The following is a 26,185-nucleotide window of genomic DNA, read 5'->3' as shown; positions in this document are numbered from 1 at the left end:
GGGTTGGGTCCGTACATTGAATGGTATACGCTCCATAAACGCCTGCAAACTGTAACGCGTGAGCGCCACGTATGAGTATGGTGTTGTTCGTCTCCCGAAGATCACACGTGTGAGTTGCATTGCGCCGCTGTGCGCGTGGTCCTCTCTGACACCCTCGTTCAACCCGTCCCATTTGACAGCCGGTCGTCATCCCACCCTAACCCTCCGCCGTCTTGCAGCAGCAGCGGCACCAGCAGCAGAGCCTCCCTCTAACAAGGCTGTGAACTGGTTCAACCCCGTCCATATGACACTAAATTATCAATCCTCTCTTTGTGTCAGCTACTGTAATAGATGTTCTCATATCCTTAGGTGGCCTTTGTTAAATTCTGCCCATGTGACTGCAGATCTTTGTAGAGGGAGTGCAGTCTGGGGAAGTTTATAGTCCTCTTGATTAGCATTTTATGGGCTTTTATTTTAAAAAGGGGGGGAATGCTGTATCAGACAGTTGGACGCTTGAATTAATGAAGGTTTTTGCATTCAGAAGGACCCGTTTACTTTGGACAAAAATATCTCTTACGTAAGAAGAGACTATTCCATCTTTTTCCCACATCAGGTTTGTGGTGGATCGCGCAGTGTGGGTGAGACAAGAAAGTTAAGGGTCTACGAGGGTGGAAGAACCGGGCTCAGACCCGTGACACACAAGTGCACGGGACCCATATTCTGAACACAAGGAACGATGCATCGAAGTCAAACAGATGGAGGTTTATTAATTGCATGACAGGTGTGGGCTGTCACTCAGTGCTATTCTATACATCGTAAGATCTGAGTCATCCATATCCTCCCCAAAAAATGAAGCTTTCGGTGTCCAAACTGCACAGTCTGCGAGGGAAAATGGTGGTGACAAGAACGAGCTGTACGTTTCTCTTTCAGTGTCCTTTTCTTCTCTCTCCCTCCTTTCAATTTATTCCATTTCTCACTCTTCCATTTCCTCTTTTCTCCGAGCTCATATGCACACACTCATTCCCCCTCCTCCTCCTCCTCATCCTCCATATGTGAGCACTGACAAGCTGTAGGGCGTGCCCCCTCCCCACACACACACACACACCCAACACCGTAATGTACGTTTACAGCGAGCCATGCAGCGTACATACATCCACGCCATGTGGAGTTCACACACGGCTGCACACTCAACTGACACGCCGGCCGTCATACGTGTCGTGGGTTTCCACTGAGAGGCCCCCCACGCAGAGACACACTTCAAAAAAGACGTCGAAGACCCACAATTAAGGCGTCCTCTTATATATTTTGGATAATATGAGGTAAGTGGCACAGCGCGGTTTGTTCGTGTGACGGCTGGAACGCTGCAAAATGACGGCGTAAGCAACAATTACCCTAATTGAAGATTCCAGAACAGTCCTGCAAAATGGCTGCCGAGCCGGCATGTCGTCTGTGATGGCCGACAAGAGTGTGTAGGTTTGAGGCGTGTATAGCTGCGTGTGTGTATTTGTCTGTCTGTATGCCTGATTGTATATAAATGTGTGTGTGTGTGCGCGATAAGTCTATATGAGAGTAATCCTGCGTTTGCTTTTTTTTTTTTTTTTCGTTTGCTTTGTGTCAGGGGAAGTCTCCGCTCGCCGGAGAGCTCTGCTAATCCATAATTACCCACCTCAGTATACCTAGACTGTAGGAGCCATTATGTCAAACCATCTTACTGTAACAGTTGATGATTATGTTTCCTGGCTTCGGTAAAAAAGCGCAGACGTTTAGCTTTGAGAAGAAGACTCAACATCTCCGTTTTTTTTTGTTTTTTTTTTTGGCTTTCGGCTTCACGGCGGCCATCTTCAAAACGTCTGCGTTATCACAAGATCGCCATTAAGGTGCTGAATGTGTTCTGCCGAAAAGCTGACTTTGTTGTTTCTTTACAGCTCTCTGCCTTGGCCAGTCCAGGACCCAAATGCACGGCCAGCACCACGTCCAGCTACCCACCCACCCATCCATCCGCCCAAACAGCCAGCCCAGCCCTGCGCAGAACTGGCAACTCGCAGGAGTCATCAGGGTTAGTGCTCCATTGGCACGCCTCCGTGCCAAAATCATATCGTAAACCTATAGATCTGCACTTAAACCCAAAGGCCAGACAATCAGATAATATGGAGGAAAAGCCGAAGCGGGTGAATGAACAAAGAGCCGCTAATAAAACAAGGCTGCTTCTCGCAGTCACAATCCGAGCGACGAAAAGCGGCGTATCCTTGTCATCTTAAGGGGGGTGGGGGTTTACTGACGGCCATTTTGTTTGTTGACATCCTCGGATCTCTTCATGCGTTTACACAAAGAGCACAGAGTTCATTTTCCTCATCAGTTCTCTTCTGACAGCAGCTCGATACATTATCTAAGAAAGAGCAGCTTCCAGAGGTGGCTGCCTGCTTAAGTACACACGCACACATGTAGTCGCACACGCTTTTGTACAGAGATAAGCAGCATTCTTTCATTTACATACCCACTTTTTTCTGCTCTTATTAGCCTACACACACACACACACACACACACACACACACACACACAGATTATAAGCATCACTGGATTAAGCTAAAGCTGTGCCGTTTTGCTAATAATTCAAATACTGCAAGTGCTCGCCTTTTCTGCAGTTCATCAGGGAGACGCTCTAAAAAGACAAAGCTGAACTAAATGACTACCAGCGCTCGGGCCTTATCGCGACTGTGTGGGTGTGCGGCTTGTGTGCTCATGTGTAAGAGAGAGCGACGGCGTGTGTGCGCGTGCGCACGCCAAAGGTCGGGCGTACACATATAGATCTCTGCCGCCGCTTCCAGTGCATTTGTCAAGCGATGGCATGGACACAACGTCCTGTCGAATAGCGGCGAGGAAAGACGGAGACGAGTAACGCGCCGCCGTACGTTCACATGAGACGGGCCTGCTGATGGGGTGTGTCTGTGGATGTGTATGTATAGGTGTGTGTGACATAAAGAGAGTATGCGTGTGAACGTGAGATACCTCTGCTATCTGCTATTGATTGAGTGTATAATTGTCTCCCCTACGCTCTCGCTGCCAACTACTGTAATATCAATACAAAGGAGCCATTAGCTTAATGCCTATAAATACAATAGAGGCTCCAGGGGAGAAAAAAAAGGCAGCTTGGCTTTAAAAAAAAAAAAAAATAGAAGAATTTAAGAAAACGTCGAATATGATCTCTGAAATTACCTTCTACTCTTAATGGGGACCAGATAACCGTAAACGCACCGTGTTGTTTTCTAAATGAGACAAACGCACATCCTGCGATATTTTATCCGTCATAATATCTGATAATTATACGTGCTGTTACAGAGCAGTACAAGTAGAGACTCACTTAAAAGAGCTTCTGGTTTTCGGTGCTAACCTAAGGACAATTTAAAAATCGGGCCATACAAGAGGTAAAGTTAAAGAGGCCGAAGTAAAGACATAATCTTGTTTTCTTAAACTGTTTGAATGGAATTATATGGATGCTCACTTTGGACTAAAAGGTAATATGAGGACATGAGTGTGTGTGTGTGTGTACCTGTGTTTGGCAGACGGCCTTTCAGACCTGAGTAAAAAGGAAATGGATGCTTGGCAAATGCTCAGCCAGCATCTTTATCGCTGCTGCTCTCAGAGCTGACCACCACAGCTCCTTAATAACAGACACACAAAACACAGAGTCACGTCTATTTATACTCGCAATAACACCTCGCAGCCTGTCAGTACCTTTCTAGAGATAATATATAAGATGTGCCGCCATACAGCGGACCGCTCGGCTCCATTAACGCAGACAGTTATCATCTGATTTAAAGAGGAAGAGGAAGGAAACGGGAAACTAAAGAAATCATCATTGTGACCATTTTTTTCTTCGTTTTCCCCAGCGTGTGATGATTTGCTAAAAAAAATAAATAAATAAAGAGGAGGAGAGTTTGACAGAAGTGGGTATTGCGGTTAATAATGTGGGTCTAAAATGCAGAGAGGGGAGGATGTTCTCCACAGCAAAGCTTTTTGCCTCCCTGGCTTCCTTCCCAAGACAACAGACATCGTCATTTTCCAACTCAATTTACAGACGCATTAGGAGATGCTGAGACGCGCCCAACTCTCTCAAATGCAATCAGCCCGCCTGTGTGTTTTAAGAGGAAATTGAGGGTGCCTTCTTTATCGACTCCTTTTTGACTTCTCCTCTCGTCTTCTGGAGACTCGCTGTTTTTCTTTTTCTGCATGCAGACTTTATTCACAGCCAACCTTTCCTAATTCGACTTCCTTTTACATGAAAATCTGAGCACGTGTGTGCTGAAACCATTCTGTCAAAGCTTTAGATGTAGTCATCATTTATGCTGTGGTAGGTTCAAAATATCACTGCTCTTTAGATTTCAAAAAATCAGGTCTGTCTTTAGCTGCTTGGTTAATGTTCATTCATCTGAGCACGTTTTGCAAATTTTTGATTATTTTTAGGTGCCGAAGAACAACAAAGCCCTTTAAGTCCTAAGATTTAAGGCCTCACGTCTCCTGAAAAGAGGTTTTTCAATCAATCTCACAGTTTTATTTCAGTTAATGTTATTTCTAAGCTTCTTTTTTTTTTACAAAGGGCCCATCTAAAATTAAATGCAGGGCTAAATGTTAAATGCAGCCCACCACATACTTACTTAATTACCAAAAATAAGCTAGTTTGACAGTTTTGTTTCTGTTGATCTCAGATCCTGATATAAATAAAGAAGCACTCTTTAAACCTGGCTTCGTGAAACCAGCAGATTCTCTCTGTCTCTGTAATTGATTTCACACGTTTAAGCTTCGCAGTAGTTTTGTGAGTGTGCTTAGTGGAGACACTCAGGACAAAGTCCACTCTATCCACGTAGTTCCAGTTGCAATGCCTACAATCCTGCAACGTGCAACATCCTGTTTGACCCTTAGCTAAACATATGACTAATTGCGAGCTCAAGGTAATAAAAAAAAAGCAAAAAACTGAAGAGGCAGGAGCAGACAAAGGAGGAGGGCCGGCAGCGGCAGAAATCAGAGGAAGAGATGGAGAAAGCGGCGGTTGAAAGAGAAGAAAGAGACACGTTTGAATAGATTTGCCATTACGCCGCCTTATCTTTCGGTTCCTGCGTTCTTGCACAAATGTCACAGATCATTCAGCCTCTTTTTTCACCCTCCATTTCTCGCAGCATCACCCCATTTCTTGTACCAGCTGTTCACTCATCTGTTTCACTTTTGATCTGCTCATTTTTGCATCACACTCTTTCTCTCTGCCTCCTTAACAATTTTTTTCCTCCCTCTCTTATAAGCCTTAAACACTCACTTTTCTTCAATAAGCACTTCTCCTGAATCGCCCTCTGAGAACTCGCTCACATGTATAGCGCCAATATTGATTATTTCTCACTCGGCGAGCACACAAAGCGTTATTCGTATATGCTGTTAAATGGCTTTTTTTTTTTTTTTTGTCTGCCGAGCAGCTGTGTAGATCCATAGTGCTCAGGTGGAGGTGGGGAAGTGAGGAGGAGGGGTAGTGGAGGGGGGGTCTCTCTCTCCTAGCTTGTGGACGTTATCTTGAAACGAGGGGCTGGCTGCCATAGCAACCATATGATGAAGCAGGCAGGGCTATTTAAAGGAATTCAGCTGCTGCTCGCATTCCCGTCAGCTTCAAACCGGTCCAGCGAAAGACAAAGAAATAGATCCCCGTCTTTCCGAGCCCTCCGATCTAATGGCTCGGTGACAAAATGGAGAAAAGGGAACGTCTAAATGTAGACGTACTCCCCTTAAACAACTTACAATACGTACAATACTGAAATATTCTGTTTTGTTTGGTTTTTTGTTGTTGTCTACAACTCCTCAGGATGTATTCTCCAAGCACCATTTGAAGTGTTTTTAATAAATCAGCTTTAATCGCAGCCTTCCCGGCAAATCTCGCATCCAGCTTCTAACTGCAAAAAAACGAATGCACTTCCTGTTTTCTGTTAAAATATAAAATGTAGTTAAAGCTTGATGTTTGTGGCATTTTCTTTATTTTACATTGATGTGTATATGCTTGAATTATCTGCAGAAGGGGCCACTGTACTGTGTAATGTCTCAAATTATTCATGACAAATAAACCCATACTTTTCCTCCAGAGAGGTATTTCTCAGTGGACAGCAGCAGCACACGAGGAAACAAGTGCGAGACGAAGAACAACTGCTGTGCACACACACACACACACACACACACACACACACACACACACACACACACACACACACAGGAAAGCAGAGAGCGCGCACAAAGGGAACACACTCCTCGTACACCGCTTTCTCTGTCAGTATAGTCATTTGAAGATGCAGACTTGAAGGAAAGCGTACATATATTTCCTATTGCCCTCTTGAGGAAATTGGATTTTAGCTTAGCCTCCCATGTGTCGCAACATTTAACTGATGAATGAGAGGCAGTGCTTTATTTTTCTTTTACTTCTCCATCTCAGCTTTACACCAAATAAGCCCCCACAGGAAGCTGTTATGAGCACAGTATTCAGGATATAAAAGTTAGTTTTCCCAAGTCAGCAAATTAAGGCAGAGATCAAATAAGCTGCAGCAGCCTGGGCGATCCAGGAGTGAAACAGTGATGTTTATTAATCAAGGGGGAGGAGTCCAGACAGACCTTCATTTTTGACCTTAATTGTAGGTATTTGTGTGACGTTTACACAGTTTCCTAAACTGTTAATGGTTTAATTAAGAAAATAATGGGAAGGTTAATTTATATTAAACATGACAGCTAGTTGCAGACTTACTTTAATGGGTCTGTTCCAGAACAAATTAGCATCAGCTAGAAAAGTGAAAACGTTTAACACTTTGGAGGAATCAGACTCGCTGGTTTGGGATGACTGGGTGGATAGGTGATTCTTCCTCTCTCATTAATGTTCTTTTATCATGCTGATATTCACCACCATTTTAATTTGAAGTGCACAATAACGGATAAAACCACTGGTGTTCTTTATCACTGAGTCGAGCCCAGCGTGCTGTTCCAAAGCCTGTGAGAGCAGTCAGGAAGATTTAAAGTGCTTCATAGAAGCAAAATTATGAGTGACCTCTCTCGTAACACTCCCTCCGCTCGTAATACTCGCTCCGCTCTTCACTCTGCTCTTTATCTCACTCTAATCCCAACTCATTTCATATGCTAAGTAAAAGCTTATATCCCCTCTTCACTGTACGTACACACACGCACTTCATCGCTGTGGCGTGATTATAAAATTTGCATAGAGGATGTTTTCGGAGCTGTGGAGAGCTAAAGCGGGGGTTGTGGGTGGTCTAATGTCTGGCAGGTGTAGAGAGGTGGGACAGAGACTCCCAGAATCTCGCTCACGTCTGGATTTACGATAACCCAACAAGAGGAACCCAGAGAAAGTTCCCTCGTGTCTCGGCGTCTCTCTCTCTGCTCGCCTCAGATGGTTTCCTCGGATTCTAATTTGCATCTTCTTCTTCCTTTTTTTCTTTTTTCACAGCTGCCACAGATGTAGCGAAGATTAGGAGAGAGAAGAAGAGGCATAGCTGACTCTGTGCACCCAGGGAGGATGCAATGAGGTGGAACTGCCTCTCAGTTTCCCACTGGAAAAAAAAACTTTACCCATCAGAGCGCCATCTGCTGACACGGACACGGTGGGGCGGGACAGCTGGTGTTGTGAATCAGGCCGCCACAGTCCAGGGACCGGCTACTTCCCAACACCAGGGTCTCACCATCACCCCTCACATCTCATTCTGCGTGTATTTGTCAGCTAATGTTCTAGTTTGGTTGTTGTTGTAGTCTCTTACATTCGTTCATGTTGTTACTTGTTTGTTTTTTGTAAAAACTACTTCTCACTTGACTGAAAGTAAAATTGCCTGTGTTGTAAATTACACACTATAATACCTGAAAAAATACAACAAAAAACCCAGTTGAAGTGCCATTGTGAGAGTAAATCTTCCAAAAAATATGGAAAAAATGAGACTATAAATTATCTGTCGTTTTAGTAGGGTAATTAAATAAAGTCGTCAAAATATTTCTGAGAACATTTGTCAGTTTTTTTGTTGTTGTCCCAATTATAATTTGTAATAAAATGTCAGAGTTGCCAATACTCCTCACTAGTTCCATCCATATTAAATAGGAATCAAACAGTAATGGGATCCCACAGGGCTCTATTTTGGGGCCTTTATATTTGACTTTTTGACCTGTCCAGGTTGTACCCTGCCTCACGATCTGAAAGTTTCAGTGATGTAAATAAACTTAATTTATGACTGGACATCTGGACATTTATGGTTTTGTGTGATAAGCCCAAGGAAAGGGCTTACTGTGGTGCCAGCGCTCTTGAACTTTAGTGCACACTGACTGAATCACATAAGCCCCAACACATGTGAAACTTAACATTATAAAATGTGATGAATATATGGCACATCAGTTTTACCTCCTTCTTATTAATCTGCATCCATCATTATGCTGCATTCATCTCGTTTCCCCGTTTCAAGAGATGCATGATCTACTTGAAAACTATGCACAAAATACATAGCATACTTTTTTCAGACATCTGCATGAATAGCTGGCACAAGTGTGGTTGATGGAAAGAAGTATATAAAACACCTCTAAAATTAAGCCCCGCTTTCAGGATGCTATAGCCATAATTGGGCATTTTCAGTCAATTCAGAAAAGAACTACGTAGAATGCACTCCACACACACACACAGTTTGATGCAGTGCCGGTCTCAGCTTTTTTTAAGCACACCTCTCCCGCCTCACTAAAAAAACGGAAAGAAGACTGTTATCAGTCCAAACGCCACCAGCTGTGTTCTCACCTGCCTCCCCAGCACCGCCCCGTTGAGCCCACTGCACCACTCCACCCCTGCAGCCGAGCCCGGGACCACACCTCCACCACACACTAATATCAAACAATTACAGTTTCGGTTCACTCGCACATCTACACACAGTATTTGCTGCACCACTCTAGTTCATGTCTTAGTTTTAGACCTTGGATAAAAACAGTTTTCTATTTCATCCCATTAATGTACTTATTACACTCACATGAGAATATGCAGCTATATCATCTAAATATGGCCTGAGGGCTGGAATGTGATCCTTGGACTATCTCACTCCAGTCAGTAATATCCTTAAGAGAATTAAAGAACCCTTAAAAATGAAAATGGGAAGGGTTATGCAGGGGAATCTCAAGGTTTATGACTGTTCTAACACTGCACTGCTACTGAACTCTACTCCATCCATCCATCCATCCATCGTCATCCGCTTTGTCCGGGGTCGGGTCGCGGGGGCAGCAGCCTAAGCAAAGAGGCCCAGACCTCCCTCTCCCCAGCCACCTCCTCCAGCTTGTCCGGGGGAATACCAAGGCGTTCCCAGGCCAGCCGAGAGATATAATCTCTCCAGCGTGTCCTGGGTCTGCCCCGGGGCCTCCTCCCGGTGGAACTCTACTCCAGTGACATGTATTTCATCACTCATTCAGGTAGTGGTGCATATCAGACAACCAGCAAAATGCCGGCTAATTTATTTATTATTTACAGTACTGTGCAAAAGTCTCAAGCCACCATTTATTTCTTTATATATTTCTTGGAAATGTGGAAATATGTGAGGTGATTTATTGATATGTGCAAATATAAAAGGAAATACAGTATACAAGGCAAAATCGGAGATTGTACAAATCTAACAAGCTTGAAAGTCAATATTTGGTATGACCACCTTCAACACTACCTGAACTCTCTTAGGCAAGCTTGCTCATAATTTATTTAAAGAGTCAAGGAATAGTTCGAGGCTTCTTAGACAATCAAAGCTCTTTGGATGTTGGCTGCCTTTTCTTCCATTCTCTATTAAGATGATCAAGATGATCCCACACTAATGCTGAGATTCAGGCTCTGGGGAGGCCAGTCCATGACTTATAGTGCTCCATTGTGTGTTTTTATATCCAGGTATGCTTCATTGACAGTCTGTTTGGGATCACTGTCATACTGAAAAATAAATCTGCTGCCAAACCATACATTGCAGATGGTATTGCACAGAGATCAATGTCTGATAGTACTTTTCTCTGTTTATAATTTCATCAGTGATTGAAATTATAAACACATATTATATTTTCAACAAGATCCTCATCGTAACTAGCTCATGTAACCCCAAACCAAGACAAAGTTTCCACCATCTTTTACTGATGACTGTAGAAACTCACTGTTGTGTTTCTCTTCTGTCCTCCTATGTACTTACTGATGACCATCCATTCCATTCAGGGTTGCAGATGTGCTAGGGATAGGGTGAAAAGCAGGGTATAACCTGAACAGCAACCTGTACATTAGTCTGTACATACAGTGATGTGAACCAAAGAATTTTGGGTTCCTTACGTGATCAGAAATGTTGTTCAGTCCACTTCTTTTGTAATTTGGCATACATAAGCCTTTTCTTCCCAGTTCCCTTTATTAGGTACGGCTTCTTTACAGCCAACCTTTCACTTGCAACATTTCTGACGAGGCTTTAGTGAACAGTAGATGGATCATCTGAAGGGCCAGATGCATGTCTCACGTCCTGTGTCAGGTCATTGCTGGGTTTTTTTCCTGTTTCTTACATACATGACTTTCAATTGCTGTTCGTCTGCTGTGGAGAGTTTTTGGCAGGCTTTTTGGTACCATTTTTCTTAACTCTTCAATGATTCATGGGTCAAGTTTTAGTCATTTAGCACATGAAAATATTCCTCTGAAAATAGTCCAATACAGGGACAAGAATGAAAATGAGTGAAAAAGCAGCCAATGTCCAGAGAAGACTTTGAAAGACTGGAGAACTAATGCACAATCATTAGAATTAAAATTCTCTTTGAAATAAGTTTGTGTTCACAGCAATTAATATGATTTTATTATATTAACATAGTGCGAGATTCTGTTGGCTTTAGACCAAAATTCCTGGTAGAAGCGTACTCAATTGTTACTTTTCCCTTGAGTACATTCCAGAGCCTGTACTTTGTTGCTTTTACTTGAGTGAATAGGTTAAATCATTAACAAGAGTATTACAAGAGTATTTTAATACAAGTATGTGCACTTCTAATTGAGTACAGAATATCTATAGTTGGGCCACCTCTGGTTAAAAGTTAGTATAGTTATAGAAGCTATTTGGCAATGTGCGTAGGACGGCTAAGAAACGCAAAATGATCTGCGCATGCGCAATGATTCGGGCACACCTTAGCTCCCCATGTCAATCTCAAATTAACAGTGAGCGGCAGCAACACGAGTGCGAGGGCCCCGAATACTAACGTAATGATGGTTTAAGAAGAACAAGTTCCAGCGTTACTCTGAAAAATACTTTTATAGCAGCCTGGTAAATTATTTAATAAGTTTTGGAAGGCACAGTTTTAACTGTTAGCATGTTTCCATCTTCTAGCAGGGTGAAACTCAACAGAGTTGCGCTAAAAGACGTTGTTGGGTTAAAGCTGACCCCGCGGCGGAGACGAGAACCAAAGTTACTGAATAGAATTTCGGCTGAAAGCAAAAAACAAGAGAAAAACTTTGATTCCGTGCAGCTAATTTCAGAGAAAGATATGGTGTCACCTCCGGGCAGCAATGAACCCGACCAAAACTTAACGCACACAATGGGTTCCGAAAAGAAGACACAGCCGCCGAGCACTCACGACGAGGAGGAGCCGGAAGAGAATGGCTCAGGTACGCAGAAAACAAAGAGTAAAGTAGACTCTGAGTCACGAGGCGCTGATAAACAAGACGGGCCGAACACTAGAGGCAAGTATCAACAGAGCAGGGGGGGTCAGAAACACGTGCCTCAGACCGCGGTTTATTTGGTGTGTTTTCAAACGGCTCCACGGTAGGACGAATCCAAGGAGTGAAAGGTCCAAATATCAAATGAAGCTGACAAGCCAGGCGACTCTGGCCAGGAGGAGGAGACAGACCGATTTAACGTCGGGTAGATGTCCTTTCAGACAGTGCGACGTTAATGGTAAAAGTGGTGTGGCACGCCGGGCTAAAAGCGTGAGGGTCGGTGTTAGAGAGGGACGGAGTTCAGTGAAGGCCACGTCCGCCGGGTGTGATCCTCAGCCCGCTGCTGCTTCTGCAAAATCGGGAGGAGTGCGAAGGGAATCCCAAGTAAGGTGCACTTTAGCTGGATTATAAGTTAGAGTTTTTAAGGTTAAAGGTTTTAAGGTTGGTTAAATTGCACTGCCTTTAAATTGATTTTACAATTGGGCGTTTTGTGATAGGTTTATGCTTTTAGCTAACTCTTTGCTAATTTGTGCCAAATTGTGTCAGATGCTAAGCTAACAATGTGGTAAAGTCCTACTGAACACGATCCAGTTTTAGTGGATATCATGCAGTTCATGGTTGAACCTGACATGAAGGATCTTCTTAGCTATTACTTGCCCGGATTGGAGCTGATGGAGTTTAATTATACACTAACTAGCAGCCTGCTAATAGCAGATACATTTCCTGTTCATATAGCTGGCACTCGTCTTACTTGCTGAACATGAGCTAGATTGACTAAATAAATCCCCGGCTGTATATTCCTATTAAGGTTTTTTAATATAATCTATTTATTTTATAAAGTGTATAAAAACAATGTTGTTACAGATTTGTCCCCATATTGGACGTGATAGTACCACCGGTTGCTAGGGAAACATGCCTATTCCCACACTTTTTGGGAGTGGTTCTTATGTTCTTGAACGTTGCTCAAAAAGATGGTGCACTTGCCTGTAGTTTTTCATGTTTGTCTGCAAATACTGCTCTCCCAGCTGAAGTAAAACCTGAAGATGGTCTTGAAAGTAAAAGTTCAGCCTATGCAAGTCATTCGCTATCATTTAAACCAAAATCCCGGTACTATGCCAGTGACCAAAGCAGTCAAAAGTATGTTTCATCCAAATGTTTGGGGAATACACCTTTTTCCCTAGTAGCAGGTGGTTGCCAGGGGGTCTCGCACCGGTTTATCAGCAATCCTTTAGTGAATGCCATTAACCTCTAGCATCCAGTCAAAACTGGCTGGAGTACTCAATTTTCCCTCATTACTGATGGTTGCGGGCCTGTGTGACTGAGGCCTTATTCACTTGCTCGTGATAGTCAAACGTCCAAATGGCAGGCAGTTTAATATCACCTGGTTAGTGCTTCACATATCGACAAAACCTCAGTTGGGTAATTTGGGGATTGTCTCATTCACAGCCTGGGAAGCTGTTCCACATAGCTGCCACTCAAGCTTAGTGAACCTACTCTTTACAGTTCTTTATTAGAAGTGGGAACGTTAACCAAATGTATGTTTTCCAGGCTCAGTCAGTCGTTGTTACTAAATCATAACCAGTTATAAAGTAAGAGCTTTTTTTTTCTTTCTCTAAACCTTAACACACATTTACATTTTTGTATTTCAAGTTCCCTAAAGTCAATCTTTTGAGTGATATTTTGGTTAGATGTCTGAAATAAGATCTCTGGTTAACACAAGCTCTAGACATTTTTTTCCTGCAATATGAAATACTTCAGTAAATAGTGCCCCAATTGTGAATCTTTTTTTTAATTTTTTACATTTTTTAATGATGTCCATTGTCCCAGAGAAGGTGTTGTCTGGTAAATTATGTGTACAGTGTCATTGCACTGAACACAGAACATTTATGGCCTAACAAAAGTGTTATAATTTAGTGTCTTCATTTATTTCCTATGGAGCTTATTTTCTGACATAATTCAAAACCTCTCTGCCTTTTTGTTGTACCAGTCACAATTATAATCAGTTATGGGTTAGCCTTCAAAAAAAGGTTGTGCCTGGGTAGATTCGGTAAATTAAACTGATATGAAAATCGATTTTTATTTTATTTATTTTCTCAAGGGTGAGACGTTAAGAAGGACAAATCCTAACAAAGTTCTTCAAGAAGCAAGTCTCCGCGACTCAGAAGCCATCTCAGCTGATTTTGAAGCCTATACCTAAATGAACAAAGAGAGCACCTTAACTTTGAGTTGTCATCAGAATTTAAAATTATATGCGGGGGGGAAAAAAAGGTCCCTGCTCATCCTGACAGAACACTGAGCAAATGCCATTCTAGTTCATTTGAATAGACACTGTTGATTTAATTGATCCATGAGTAAATATATCCACCGCGATATATGTGAGGACGTCATCCACGTTCCTCAGTGCAGCAACACGATTGGTTCGTATATCTCCTGGTTTGGCTTTTCAAAATCAGAATCAGAAAGACTTTATTTATCCCCAAGGTGCAATTAAGGTACACCAGAGCAGCATGACGTTGAGGGTAAGGACGGGGCATAAACAGGCAATAAGAGTGAGATAATAAATACACAGAATATACAGTATATATACAGTTTTAAAATTTTGATTGATTTTCTTGATTTCTGTTCAGGTTTTTTTCGTTTGATGCCTCTGTGATTAACTGGTCTGTTTGACTTTCCTGCCTCTAATGAAATCAGTCATTGCTCTAAGCCTTTGTTCAAGATGGTGAATGAGATGATCCCAAATGGTGCCGATATTGATTGGAATCGATGCTGTTTGAAAAGCAGTTATTAAAAAGAAAAAGAAAAAAGGAAAGAAAGCTACGGTGATGTTTCTTTCTGATGCTTAGGTAAATCATTGTTATTTCGTTTTGCACTCTCTGACAAGTGTTTTGTTTCCACTTGCAGATGTTGGTAGACATAAAGAGCCAAACCTCTCCGGTCTTACTGGTTCAGAAGTGTTACTAAGAAGAGCCGTCGGAGCCTCCCACTGTGGTGTCTGTGGGGAATGTAAATACACTTCCCCTCAGCGCAAGGCGCCGGGTAAGCTAAAAAGAGCTAGCCCAGGGTCAGAGCCACCTGCTACTCAGTCAGAAATCGAAAAAGAAAACACAATCACTCAGAGCTCTAAGAAGATTATCGTGTGGATAAACCAGTATCCCAAAGTGATCCTTTGTGACGTTGCCAAAAAATGTGAAGCTTGCGGTCACGATTGTGGGTATGTGTTACCGGATGCTCTCGAGAACAAGGTTGTGCGTTGCTTCCAGCAGGAGATGAGAGCTTCAATACGGTTTTGGCCTACTTGTTTAAGCCATAATGAATCAGAAACTGAGAAAAAGGCTCTGTTTAAAAGTAGCAAGTGTTGTCCAAGTGCTCAGGATGAGAAGACCGTCTGTCAGTCTCAAAGTCTGATCCGCCAGAACCACCTGGATGAAGGCATGCATTCACAGCCATTATCCCATCATACCGTGAGTCCTTTCCACCGGAGTCAGACAGGCGAAGACTCTGCAACTTGTTCTGCTTCTTTTTTACTAGATGAGCATACAAAGACAGGCAACTGCAGAGGTGGCATGCGTGACAGAGATGCTGAAGTGGACCTTGGTCCAGGATCAGATCCAGTAAGCCCAGAGACTTGTAGAGAAAAAGGAAAGGTAGGGGATAGCATTGAGTGCAGCAGCACTTTGGACTTCGCGCCCACCGATAAGTGTAGCGCTTCAGGTGGTCAGAAAGGCGATCCCACAAATGCTGATGGATCACACGTGTTGTCAGATCTCATCGATCATGTTAGTGACGAGGATACAGATGCACCAGAGTCGTACACTTGCCAGAGAGTAAGGGCGTATTTGAGAAAAATACATTTTTCATGTGCACGCACTTACATGGCCTGGCCTTTCTCAAAGACTTGCACAGCAAATGCTTCTACCACAGCAGGGACTATTGATCCATCAGCAAAGGATGGGATTGACTCTGCAACAGCTAATCAAAGTATGCCAGGTTCATCCAGTAACCTGTTCAAGGACATTCCCCCGAAGGCACCTACAGAGAAATGGGAAGAGGATGGAGAAAGCGCTTTTGCTCAGGGAAATGAGAAAAGGCACAGAAAAGACATGGAGACCTCACCGCTGTTTAACCAGCCTGAAGAGTTAGAAACCAGGCCTAATTCAGATACGGCATCATTCCCCCCTCCAGCTCAGTGTGGAAGGGAGCGTGGCACTGATGGAGTCTCAGCCTCGGCTTTGCTAGTTAATGGACCAGAAACTGTCACCTCCATATCGACCCCTTCCCCCTCAGTCCTCGGCCTGAGTGACTGGGACACTGCCACCACTCTGTCTCTTATGTCATCTCCATTCACACAGGGCAGCATGAGCAGCCTCTCAGCCACAACATCTTCTCTCCCACCTTCATCGCTTATTCCCAAGAGAGTCAATGTTGCTGACAAAATATTGTCCTCCTGTGAAGAAGCCCAAACAGCTTCTTCCTCTCCCAATGTTCCTCTGCACAGCCCTGACTCCTTTCATACATGTGAATCCTTTGTCCTTCCTCAAGATGAATATGAAAATGACAAGGAACCATTCCCATGCAGGAGCCCCCCCAGACTGGACCCATATTATTGTGCAAGTTCGTTTAGGGGCAATGCTTCAGTGGGTTCACTATTGTGCAGCATCTCCCAGGAACACTGCGTAGAGTCAGACTTGAATGAATTCATGCTTCCACCTTTGCTCTCCCCTGTCCATTCACCACAACGGCAGTTGTGCCAGAGAAGCTTCTCGTGCTGCAGCTCAAGCAGTACAGATGAGGAAGAAATGAACAAAGATGTGAGCAACTTGCCACAAAATGATAATTGCAAGGATTGTCTTGAGCACCATATTGAAGAGTTGGAAAGAGACTTGTCAGACTTTACAACTCCTGAGACACCAAGGGAACCTCAGTCTTCTCCCAGCAGTGAAGAAGAAAGTGATGACGAGGATGATGTGGAGCAGGGTAACCGAATTTCAGAACAAGTTTCCTTACATCGTAAAATAAAGCCGAGCCTTAGCTCAGGTGTTCTGACAGAGCCCTGCTCTTCTTCCTGCAGCGACGAAAAGAACGGTGCGGCCTTGAGTGATGGAGAATCACACTCAGACACAGAAGAGGGATCAAGCCCGTCTAAAATAGCAAACAGCGAAGAGGATAAAACCCAAGGAGAAGCAGCTGGTGATTCTCAGCCTGGCATTTTGGACGAGTTAACAGCCTACGAACAGGACATCCTGCTTGTTGACGTGATCCAGGACGACCCAGAACTGTTTGACAACCTGCCTGATCAAAGTTTGCTGAAGCTGGGTCCTACCCGAGCTGCCGAGGCTCCGGGAACCAAACCTGCTGCTGTGGTGAATACTCCAAGAAGAGATGGAGCGTCACAGGAGCTGCAAGAGAGGTAAGGTCTTATATTTAACATTAAGTCCTGCAAGTGACAGATTAATTGTTGAATGCTTTATAAATAAAAGTTACTTTTGTTCTAGATTGGCTCCAGTTACTGTGGATTTGCCTTGTGACAGTCCCAATAACACAGGTACGATCAGTGCGCAGAGAAACTGAGCCATGATGACAGTGTCTTCTATATTTTATTGTTTCCTTCGATATGTATAAAGTGAAAATAAGACAAAAGAAGCTAAACATTTTTAAAAAAGGAAAATAAGTAAAAACAGTAGAACGCTCGGTAAAAGTAAAGGCATGTCAGTGTTTGTGACTCAACCTAAAGTTCTGCCACATGGATGGGACGCAGTGCTCGTCTGACAGCCAGAGTCTGTGATTTTTACCTGTTATGATCTAAAGTAACAGGGTTGCTGTTAGGGCTGTTCGATATAATGATATATATCAGATGACCATATGAAAACATCTATTGTTTCATTTTACGCTATCATTTGTTTCGTGGTGTCACAAAATAAATTGTTTACGGTAATATTTTTTTCATGGTTTTGATGGTCACTGTAGAATTAATTTTAATTAAGTTCTCTCTTTCTCTTATATTTAATATAACCACACTACGGACGGACAAGCGACTGCTTTTATGTGTTGTCATTAGCAACAATGACAGTAAAACTATCGCGTGGCTCCGCCGTCCGCTTATTTTCCAAATAAACCTTTCACAATAAAGCTGAAGATCCTGTTAAGATTTTTCAAAATAAACCGAATCACATGAAATAGTATGCAGAGTGTTTACGGACAAGAAGCTAAAAAGAGCCGTCAGGTGCTAAAAAATAAACCTTAGAACAGGATTTTGCCTGCAGCGCGCCGTGTAATAAATGCTCACAAATAAAACTGTGGCTGTTTCAACTTGTGCCTTAAAATGTAGTTTAATGCATCGGTGCCCAGCTGAAGCCACTTCACGCAAGTCAAGTTGCCCGAAATTCACAGAAAATGTAAAATTTTTGTGATATTTATCATTGTTGGGATGATAAATGTCTTATATCGGGAAATGAGATTTTGGTCATATCACACAGCCCTAGTTGCTGTGAAAGAAATGGAGAAAGCTGCTTGTTTTTTTTGTTTTTTACAGATATAGATAAACAGCTGGAGTCTGGAGTTTTATGGATTCACTTACTTGCTGGAAAGAGCAGTCCGACTGCAGTTAAAGCAATAAAAATGTCCTGGTGGATTCTTTTATGTGGCTAAAATCCACTTTGGCACTTCTGCAGCAGTACATTACTAAGTTACTTAGTTCTTGCATTGCTCCTAATATCTCAAACTGTTTTTAATTCAAAGATTAGAGAGACATGTAAACTGGTTTTACGGCGCTTACTGAAAATCCCAACAGCTCCTAAATGAGAAACTCACTGCTTTTAAAAGGAAATTAAATTTTTTTGCATTTTATATTTAACTGACTGCTTATGATGTCCCACATGAAAATACCAACATGTCTAAGTTGTTTATCGCCATTAAGCTTTAAAGGATTGATTTTCTGGTTAATATTGTGCAGTAAGTTGATTTTCTTACACGAGTTTCAAAGCTTGTGGTCCTTTTGTGAGAGATGAAATGTGGTAAATGTGATTATATTTTGTCCAGTACAGATGTTTGTTCAAAATTTCAAGTTATTGTCTCAGACGTTTTAGTTAGTAAGTGGAAATTTTAAGATGCCTAACTCAACTAACTTTGATAATGGCCATTATAATGGAGACAATGGCCTGAAATGACCCAAAACTTTGACATACTTTAAAAAAAATTCCCCTCTATGATTGGAACAGACTTCAGTAGACCAGAGATTAACTTGTGATTGTTTTTTTTTCTTCTTCAAATCCTATAGAGGAGAGTAACAGCAGGCCATGGAGACCTCATTCTAGCAGCACCCATACTGGAACACAGAGCGACACATGCCCTACCTCCACTGAGAAGCAAAGCAAACATGTGGTAAAGTAATGGGTCCTCTGCACAATCAGATAGATAGAGAAAGGAGCAGCGTGCACGTCAGTGGTTTTAACTTCCCTGAGGTTTTGTAGAAAAACATGGCAGGGCTTTTAATAGGGCTTCTTCTGCATAAATGCTCTCTGTGCATTTTACAGAGCACTGAGTCTGATGTATTACAGCGACAATGTTTAAAGATCTGACACATCAAATACTGAATTTAAATAATTTTATTTTCAAAGGAATGGGTGTTTCATACGTTATCCTGCTTCTAAAGTATAATAAATGCACAATAGTGTATCTGTCATGTGTTGTTGTTTTTTTTTTTTCTCCAATAGGTTCAATCTGATACCAACAGCAATCATGTAAATAGTGGCCCAGAAAGGTACCAGTTTGCTTAGTGCACATGACCTGATCTTTGATTTGTCACATTAATCTTTCAGTCTCGCGATCATCATATTGTTTATGTTCTGTAACAGGAGCCAGCCCATCAAGACGGTGAACTCCTTTCAAAACATCCCCCCACTCATGTCCATGGGAACCGGTGAGGGAGAATGAAAAGGGCTCAGACAATGAACTTTAATTGCTGTTGCGTTTATCTTGTTCTCACTAATAACTCCTCATTTTATAACTTAATTGCCAATGTGAGTGCTCAGCGTTACTTTATTCTTTGGCTCTTCTGGTCTCCAAGCAGGGGCATGGATCACAAACTCCGCAAACATGATGGATTTTAGGCGCCTGAAATCAAGTTCTGTAAGTGTTCCTTTGTATATTACCATGTTGCTACTGAAAAAATGCTCAGTTTAAATACATGTTCGGTGGCGTTAGCATAGATTGGACTTTCCAGTTATTTAATAGAATATAACTGAAATAAATCTGGAAAAGTCAGAACTGGTTTTGGAAGTTCTAGTAGGACAACTAATTTTAAACTTATAAAGAAATTACTGTCATATATACAGTATCTGGAGATATGAGGGTCCTTTCCATAGTCTGTGTATAAAGATGGATGTGGCCTTTTTGAAAATGAATCTTAAATACCTTTAAATCTCTGACCTCAGTAAACAACTCACTGATGAGTTTGTGGTCTCTAAAACTAATGAATCCTTGCTGAATACAGCACGATTTCCATTTTCTAAACCATGAACAGAAATGGCCTCAGTTTCACGGTCTGCTCTGACAATCATTCGGTTTCAGCTTGAGGTTTCCCAAAAGAATTAAACTAATGTCGCCGTGGTTACTGTAGATGTACAGTTCGTTCTTCTGTACAATAAATATGTTTTGCACTGTGGGTGAATTGCATTGCTATAACTTGACTGTGTGATGCTGTCTAAATGCCCAGTACTGCAGGCTGTACTTCAGTGAATCACTGACCTGTGGGTTCAAAATGTGTCGCTTCCAACATCTGCCTATGGAGGGGGATGAAAAGGTACACTCTGTGGTTTTTACTTTATTTATTTATTTATTTATTTATTTATTTTTTCTTGATTTCACCAAAGACAGTAAATTGTTTGTGTATTGTGTACATTTTATGTTTTTAATCTTGAATTTAAAAAATCAAATTGAATTGTTGGAGATTGCAGGGCCAACATCACCCTCTGTTGTGACATCGCTGTAATTGCACACTTTCTTTTTCATTTGCTAGTTTTGTATTGAAAACGTGACAAGATTCATCAAAAATCCAACGTGCCTTCAGAAAGCAGGTGAGTTTCCTTCCTTTCCTTCCCACTTCTCTTTTTCTCCCACAGCCTTTGTGCACGCTGCATGCTAAACTGATTGCCCATCTTTGCTGCGTCATCGGTCTCCTTTCTCCTCTCCTGCTCTACCCCTGTTCTCCTCAGGAGCTGTGTTTACAGGATATTACCAGAAAAACCCGCCAGGAGTGTATTTCTCTTTGCCGATATTTTTCTCCCTCCTCTGGGCTCTGCTGAAAGCTGGCATGTTGTCCGAGGTCTTTTCCGTCCTCAGTGTTGGCTTGGCTCACAACATAGTGGTCAGTGTAGCAGTCCTGACATTAACCACGGAGAAAACTAAACAACTGATTGATGCTGACATGAGATTAGACGTTGATCTTGTTTTCTTTTTAGCCCAGCCACGAGTTCCTCCTCTCCCTTTTTAACTGCGTGAGAGAAAAGGGTGTGATGGGCTTTGTGCCTGAACTCATGCAGCTCACTTTCAAGGTATCAGTTGTTTGCCTTTCATTATGCTCTGAGTTTAGCTCATTTGCTTTATGTGCCTCTGGAAGAATTTAGACTACCTGTCTGTATGTTTACAGATGGCCAACGCTGGACTAGAGCTGAGTTTGGACTGCCTCGACTGTGTAAGGAACACTCCTCTTTTCCAGCAAATGATTCATCCAAACTCGCCTTCGGTGTCCGGCAACAACAAGTGAGTGAGCCACAAAGTTCACAATTGTTTTCATTTGTTAATCATAACTCTTATAATTCTTATTTTCACTCTTAAAGGGTTTCCTCTGGTGCACCGTTTCCAGAGTACCTGAATTTAGCCCATTCCATTGTGGAAATGGAGGTAAGAGCTTCACATCTTTTGACAGCTTTGTCTGTAAAGATGGTGGTGCGTTGTGCTCATGTGTGTATTTGTTGTCTGTGTCAGCTTTGTATGAAACAAGAGGACTGGAGGAGGATAGGTGAGGTTTTTAGAGGGATCTGCCAGTCCAACCAGCACCCCAGCCAAGTGGAGCGCATCAGTGGTCGCATTGCTGTCGCGCTCCTGTCTGAGGGCAAAGACAAGCTGTCACTGCCCTTTTCTGTATTTGCTGAGACAGGTAAAAGCTCTAAGTAGAGATAAACATCAGTTTTCTTCTCCCAGTGTGGTTCTGTGTACTAGCACCTTCCAGATTCCAATCTGGAGGGAAAAAAGTAGCTGTTCATTTATTTATTCATTCAAATGTTCTTTAGTGTGTCAGAATGAAAGTGAGGACAGCATGGTGAGGAGTTTCGTAGGCAGAATTGGAGTCTCTCTGATGTTACGGTACCACAAAACGCATCAGTGGGCCAAGGTAATCAGGCCGTGCAGCTCGCATCACACTCTCCTCGTCACATCTGAGCAGCATCTTCGAATTTAGGATGTCATTGTTTGTCTGTGTCATGTTTACTGATGCAGGGTCGCAGGGTGGTCGAGACGCTGTCTGTTTTAAAAGTCGGCTTCTCAACTCTGAAAGGTCTGTTTGGGAACGAGGACGGAGCGTCACGATGCTGCCTGATCACTGTGGCTGCAGAGGTCTTCCTCCTGAGTGGCAGCGTGGAGGGAGCTCTGAACACACTCCGAGGTAGTGACTCGTGAAGCTGATCGATGTTTATTTAGCTAATGTCGTCATGCTTAAAATGTAACCAGCGTTTTATTTTCATGGTTTATAAGTGCAGAGTTTCACAGCTCGAATAAAAATGGGATTTATGCTGCATTAGCAAAGCAAAGTCAACTAAAGGGCCAACTTTTAACTGGTGCTGAGATATGTCAACTTTACAGCTAATAGCTGTTTGTGTCAACAAGCTGAATCCCAAAGATTTTATTTTGCGCCTGTCTAAACTGTGTCATCTTTGGCATAAAGAAATGGGAACAAATTATGTCTGTGTAGTTTCTCATTCATGGTAGTCTTAAGAGCTTGGAAAAAAGGAGACTTCATTACGTTTGTCAAGACATTTGATCCAAGAGGCTTTTTCGGATCAGAACTGAAGTTTTCTTCTTTTTCTGAGCTCTTAAGATGAAAACATGATTTCTTTTGTTTTTGTGACTGGCTGCTAAAAACAAAGTGCCTGAAGAATCAATGTCAGAAATTGTCTGATATGTATGGGCCATTATGAATCATTTTATGCTTGGATGAGTTCTATGTCAGTGTTAAGTAGCTTTGCAAACAAGAAAGTGGTCAGGTGCAAGGACTGCGCTGAAGATGAGGGGAAAAGCAACCAATGTCTAAAAGACAGATTTGAATGACCATCAGAAAGTGCTGAGAGCTGCTGCTCAGGATCAGTTGTGTAACAAAGACAAGTCTGGCTTCTTGCGAGGAAAGTGTAAAAAATGACTCAAGACTTTGCACAATCCTCAATAATAGGTTTCCATTAATGTCTTTTCTTAACACTCACAAACTTAAAGTTCTTTCCCTGTAAATCAGTAAAAGCAAATTTGGTTTTATGTCCTCAGACTTTATGTGGAAACCTTAAAAGTGATAGTCGTCTCGCTGCCCTGAGAAATGCTAGCTTTCATAGTCTTGTAGGTAATGTTGTAGAACTGTGAAACCAGTTATTTGCTGAATTGTTTAAATTTTGTTTATACATCTGTTAATCCAGAAAACAAGTGGTTCCTGAGTTCGTCCTCATGGCCGTGTGAGCCTGCCGATCTGGAGAGTAGGACTCGTGTGCTGATACGTCTGGCTGAAAAAACCTCTCACAGAGACACGCTGGAGCTTCTCTGTAATCTTCCTGGAGTTAAAGAGTCAAGTGGTGAGTAACCTACAGAGAGCTGAAATTAAAGTTAAAAAAAACAAACAAACAATGATACAGCAGGTTAGTCAGCTTTGCTACTAAACTGGCCAGATCAGTATCCCACAAGTTTAACTGACTCGCTACACTCTGATTAGAAAGTGCTGGTTTAATTTTGTACAGTGTTTGCTAGCGCTAATAGATGCTCAGCTGTGAGAAAAATTTAGTTGATAAAGAGGTTTTTCTTTTTTCTCCAGACTCGATGGATATCTCCAGGTACAGCCCCTTGTTTAACTCTCACCTTCAAGTGTGTGTGGACAGGCAGATACTTCCTGTGGCTTCAGACACGGTGGACTTTATGCTCTCTAAAAACCTGGCTGTTGACCACACAGTGCTTCGGATACTTTTACAGAAACTGGGCAAGCAAAACCTCTGGCTCCGGGCTCGGGAAGTCTTCAAACGTAAGTACCACACTCTGGTTTTTACTGCTACACTTACATCATTGCATCATAAATGTGAGTTGTCGAAGGCAGGAAACAGCTGCAGATTCTATTACGGCACCAGATGTTGAGTCTGATCAGTCTCAGCTAACGTTTACAAATGGTCAAAGATTTGGATTAGATTAGACTCTGAGGTGTGCTCGCTGCGTTCATGTTCATTAGATTCTCTGAATGTGGGCTACTACCCTGGAGTCTCAGCTCCCCCTGGTTTCATGACACTGATTGTCCCCTGTCGACTGGGGGAGGTGGAGCTGGCTCTCACCTTCGAGATGTTCATCACTGTCAACGCAACAGTCATTCACCACCTATCAGAGCCCATTACTTCTCTCACCATTACTCTCAAAAGGTAAATTGTGTTTTTGTGTATAAGGAGTCTGTTCAGATGGAATCAGTGAAATATTGGCATGGGGGGGGGGGGGGGCTGGATTGATGTCAATTAACTTTGATATGTGATAATTTCACCCAGAAATAAAGAACTCTTTGCATTCAAAATTATAAAAAAAGATTGTCCATGGTTAGTGTGTGTAAAGATTCGACTGCAGTGGTACGTGATGTTCGTGCTTTCTCCTCTTCCAGGACTCAAAGCTGTGAGAGCGAGTACCTCTCTGCTGGCAGCCGCCTCCTCTCTGCAGCTTGTATCCCTCAGCCCAAACTAATAGTCCATTACACAGCAGTCAACTCAGAACAAGAACAAGTGTTCATGCTGGACGTTCCCTCTGCCCGCCGCTGGCTCCGCCACAATCATCTGTGGGCCCATGAGGTGTGGACACACTAAACCACCAGCTGTTTATTTCTTTGCTGTCTACAGAACTCCTTCTCTTTCCTTTAGAAACTGCTTGTGCTCAACAGCCGCTGACTCTCAGGAAAACAACCAATGAAATCAGGAATATGAAAGATTGCATATTTCTTGGTCATGTTTCAATTGACTTGAACTGAAGAGCAGAAAAACACAAAGACCAAAAACTACTATTCTTTTCTTTCTTTCTTTCTATCTTTATTTTTTTTTGGTTCAGAGTAGTTTTAAAATAGGTTAAGAGGTTGTTTCCTGAGTTCTTTTAGCTGATTTGTCAATCTGTTTGTGAGATTGACTCTTTGAAAGCAAAAACTCTGTTTAGGAACAGAGTCCAGCATGTTTGTTGCACGATTGTGTTTACTTCATTGTAAATAACATCTGAGTGTAAATAGGTATATATTTATAATGGTGTTTAGTCTTTGACAGTATTATGTTGTTATATTAATGTCAAAACCTCAATTGTTGCCAGTTAAGGAGCTGTGATTTACCTTTTCTTTGTATGAAGTTTTTATGTATCCATATATATATATATATATATATATATATATATATATATATATATATATATATATATATATATATATATATATATATATATATATATATATATATATATTAAAAAAAAAAAAAAGGTTCTACTTAAAAAAAAAAAAAAGGCTCTTTTTTTTTTTTTCTTCTTCTTCTTTCAAATGAGAAAGGACATTTCTCTAAAAAGTGATTTTTGGATTTGACCACAGTTGCTTCCCTGCAGTCTTTAACATTTCTCCTCCAGCAATGATGTAGCGGGTAAATGCAGCGTTACTGGAATCTCAGATTCTGGCCACTTTACAATACACAACATTACTTATAATTTCTGTTCCAGAGAACTTTCCTATTCAAAATTCTTTCAGGCATGTTTTCCTCTTCTTTTCGCAGCCAGCATCGCTCACTGTACGGGTCTCATTTTATGGTCCCTGTAGTAGAAGACGGGTTCCTCATGAAAGAAAAAAATCAGTTATCTGTGACTGCGACATGTTTGAGGAGCTTGATTACTGGAACATCAGTTGAGGCGTGAAGCATTTGACGCGGTGTCTTGGTTAAAAAGCACAACCCTGGCTGACTGACATGTCTGATCGTGCGTGACAGAAAGGTGGATTTAATATTGTTGCAGAGTCTTTGCAGCATAGGTTGAAATGTCTGTCACAAAAATATCAAAGTGCTGATTGACAATAAAAGTTTTTGCATACTATTTGGTGAGGTTTTTATTTGATTTTTTTACTTTGTGGCAGAACAGCTAAATAATTTAATGTAATTTAGTTGCTTCTATCCAGAACTCACTGACTTGACTTTCCCTTCAGTGCTTGGAATAAAAGCCCTGCTGTGGCCCTTACGTGGTGTTTCTGCTATTCAGCCACTAGATGGCGAACTTTGACAT

The 26,185-nt window shown here is 42.0% G+C and overlaps 1 protein-coding gene across 1 annotated transcript; it reads left to right on the top strand.

Annotated features, from left to right (window-relative positions):
- Positions 1-11,325: 11,325 nt before the first annotated feature.
- topaz1 (testis and ovary specific TOPAZ 1) lies at positions 11,326-25,818 on the top strand. The gene is made up of 21 exons (XM_085346695.1): positions 11,326-11,620; positions 14,576-17,081; positions 17,167-17,216; positions 18,948-19,051; positions 19,384-19,430; positions 19,525-19,589; positions 19,737-19,798; positions 20,385-20,471; positions 20,688-20,745; positions 20,884-21,035; positions 21,130-21,222; positions 21,318-21,430; positions 21,508-21,571; positions 21,656-21,827; positions 21,961-22,061; positions 22,166-22,331; positions 23,347-23,499; positions 23,736-23,939; positions 24,141-24,324; positions 24,555-24,738; positions 25,687-25,818. The coding sequence occupies exons 1-21, from the start codon at positions 11,326-11,328 to the stop codon at positions 25,816-25,818; spliced, it is 4,992 nt and encodes a 1,663-aa protein (XP_085202821.1).
- Positions 25,819-26,185: the final 367 nt, after the last annotated feature.

This window comes from Diplotaxodon limnothrissa, linkage group LG22 (assembly GCF_057381915.1).
Source record: "Diplotaxodon limnothrissa isolate DT_005_m linkage group LG22, D_limnothrissa_male_GT1.1, whole genome shotgun sequence".
Lineage (NCBI taxonomy): Eukaryota > Metazoa > Chordata > Actinopteri > Cichliformes > Cichlidae > Diplotaxodon > Diplotaxodon limnothrissa.
Note: the sequence above shows the minus strand (reverse complement) of the source record. Positions and strands in the feature narration are given on the sequence as shown.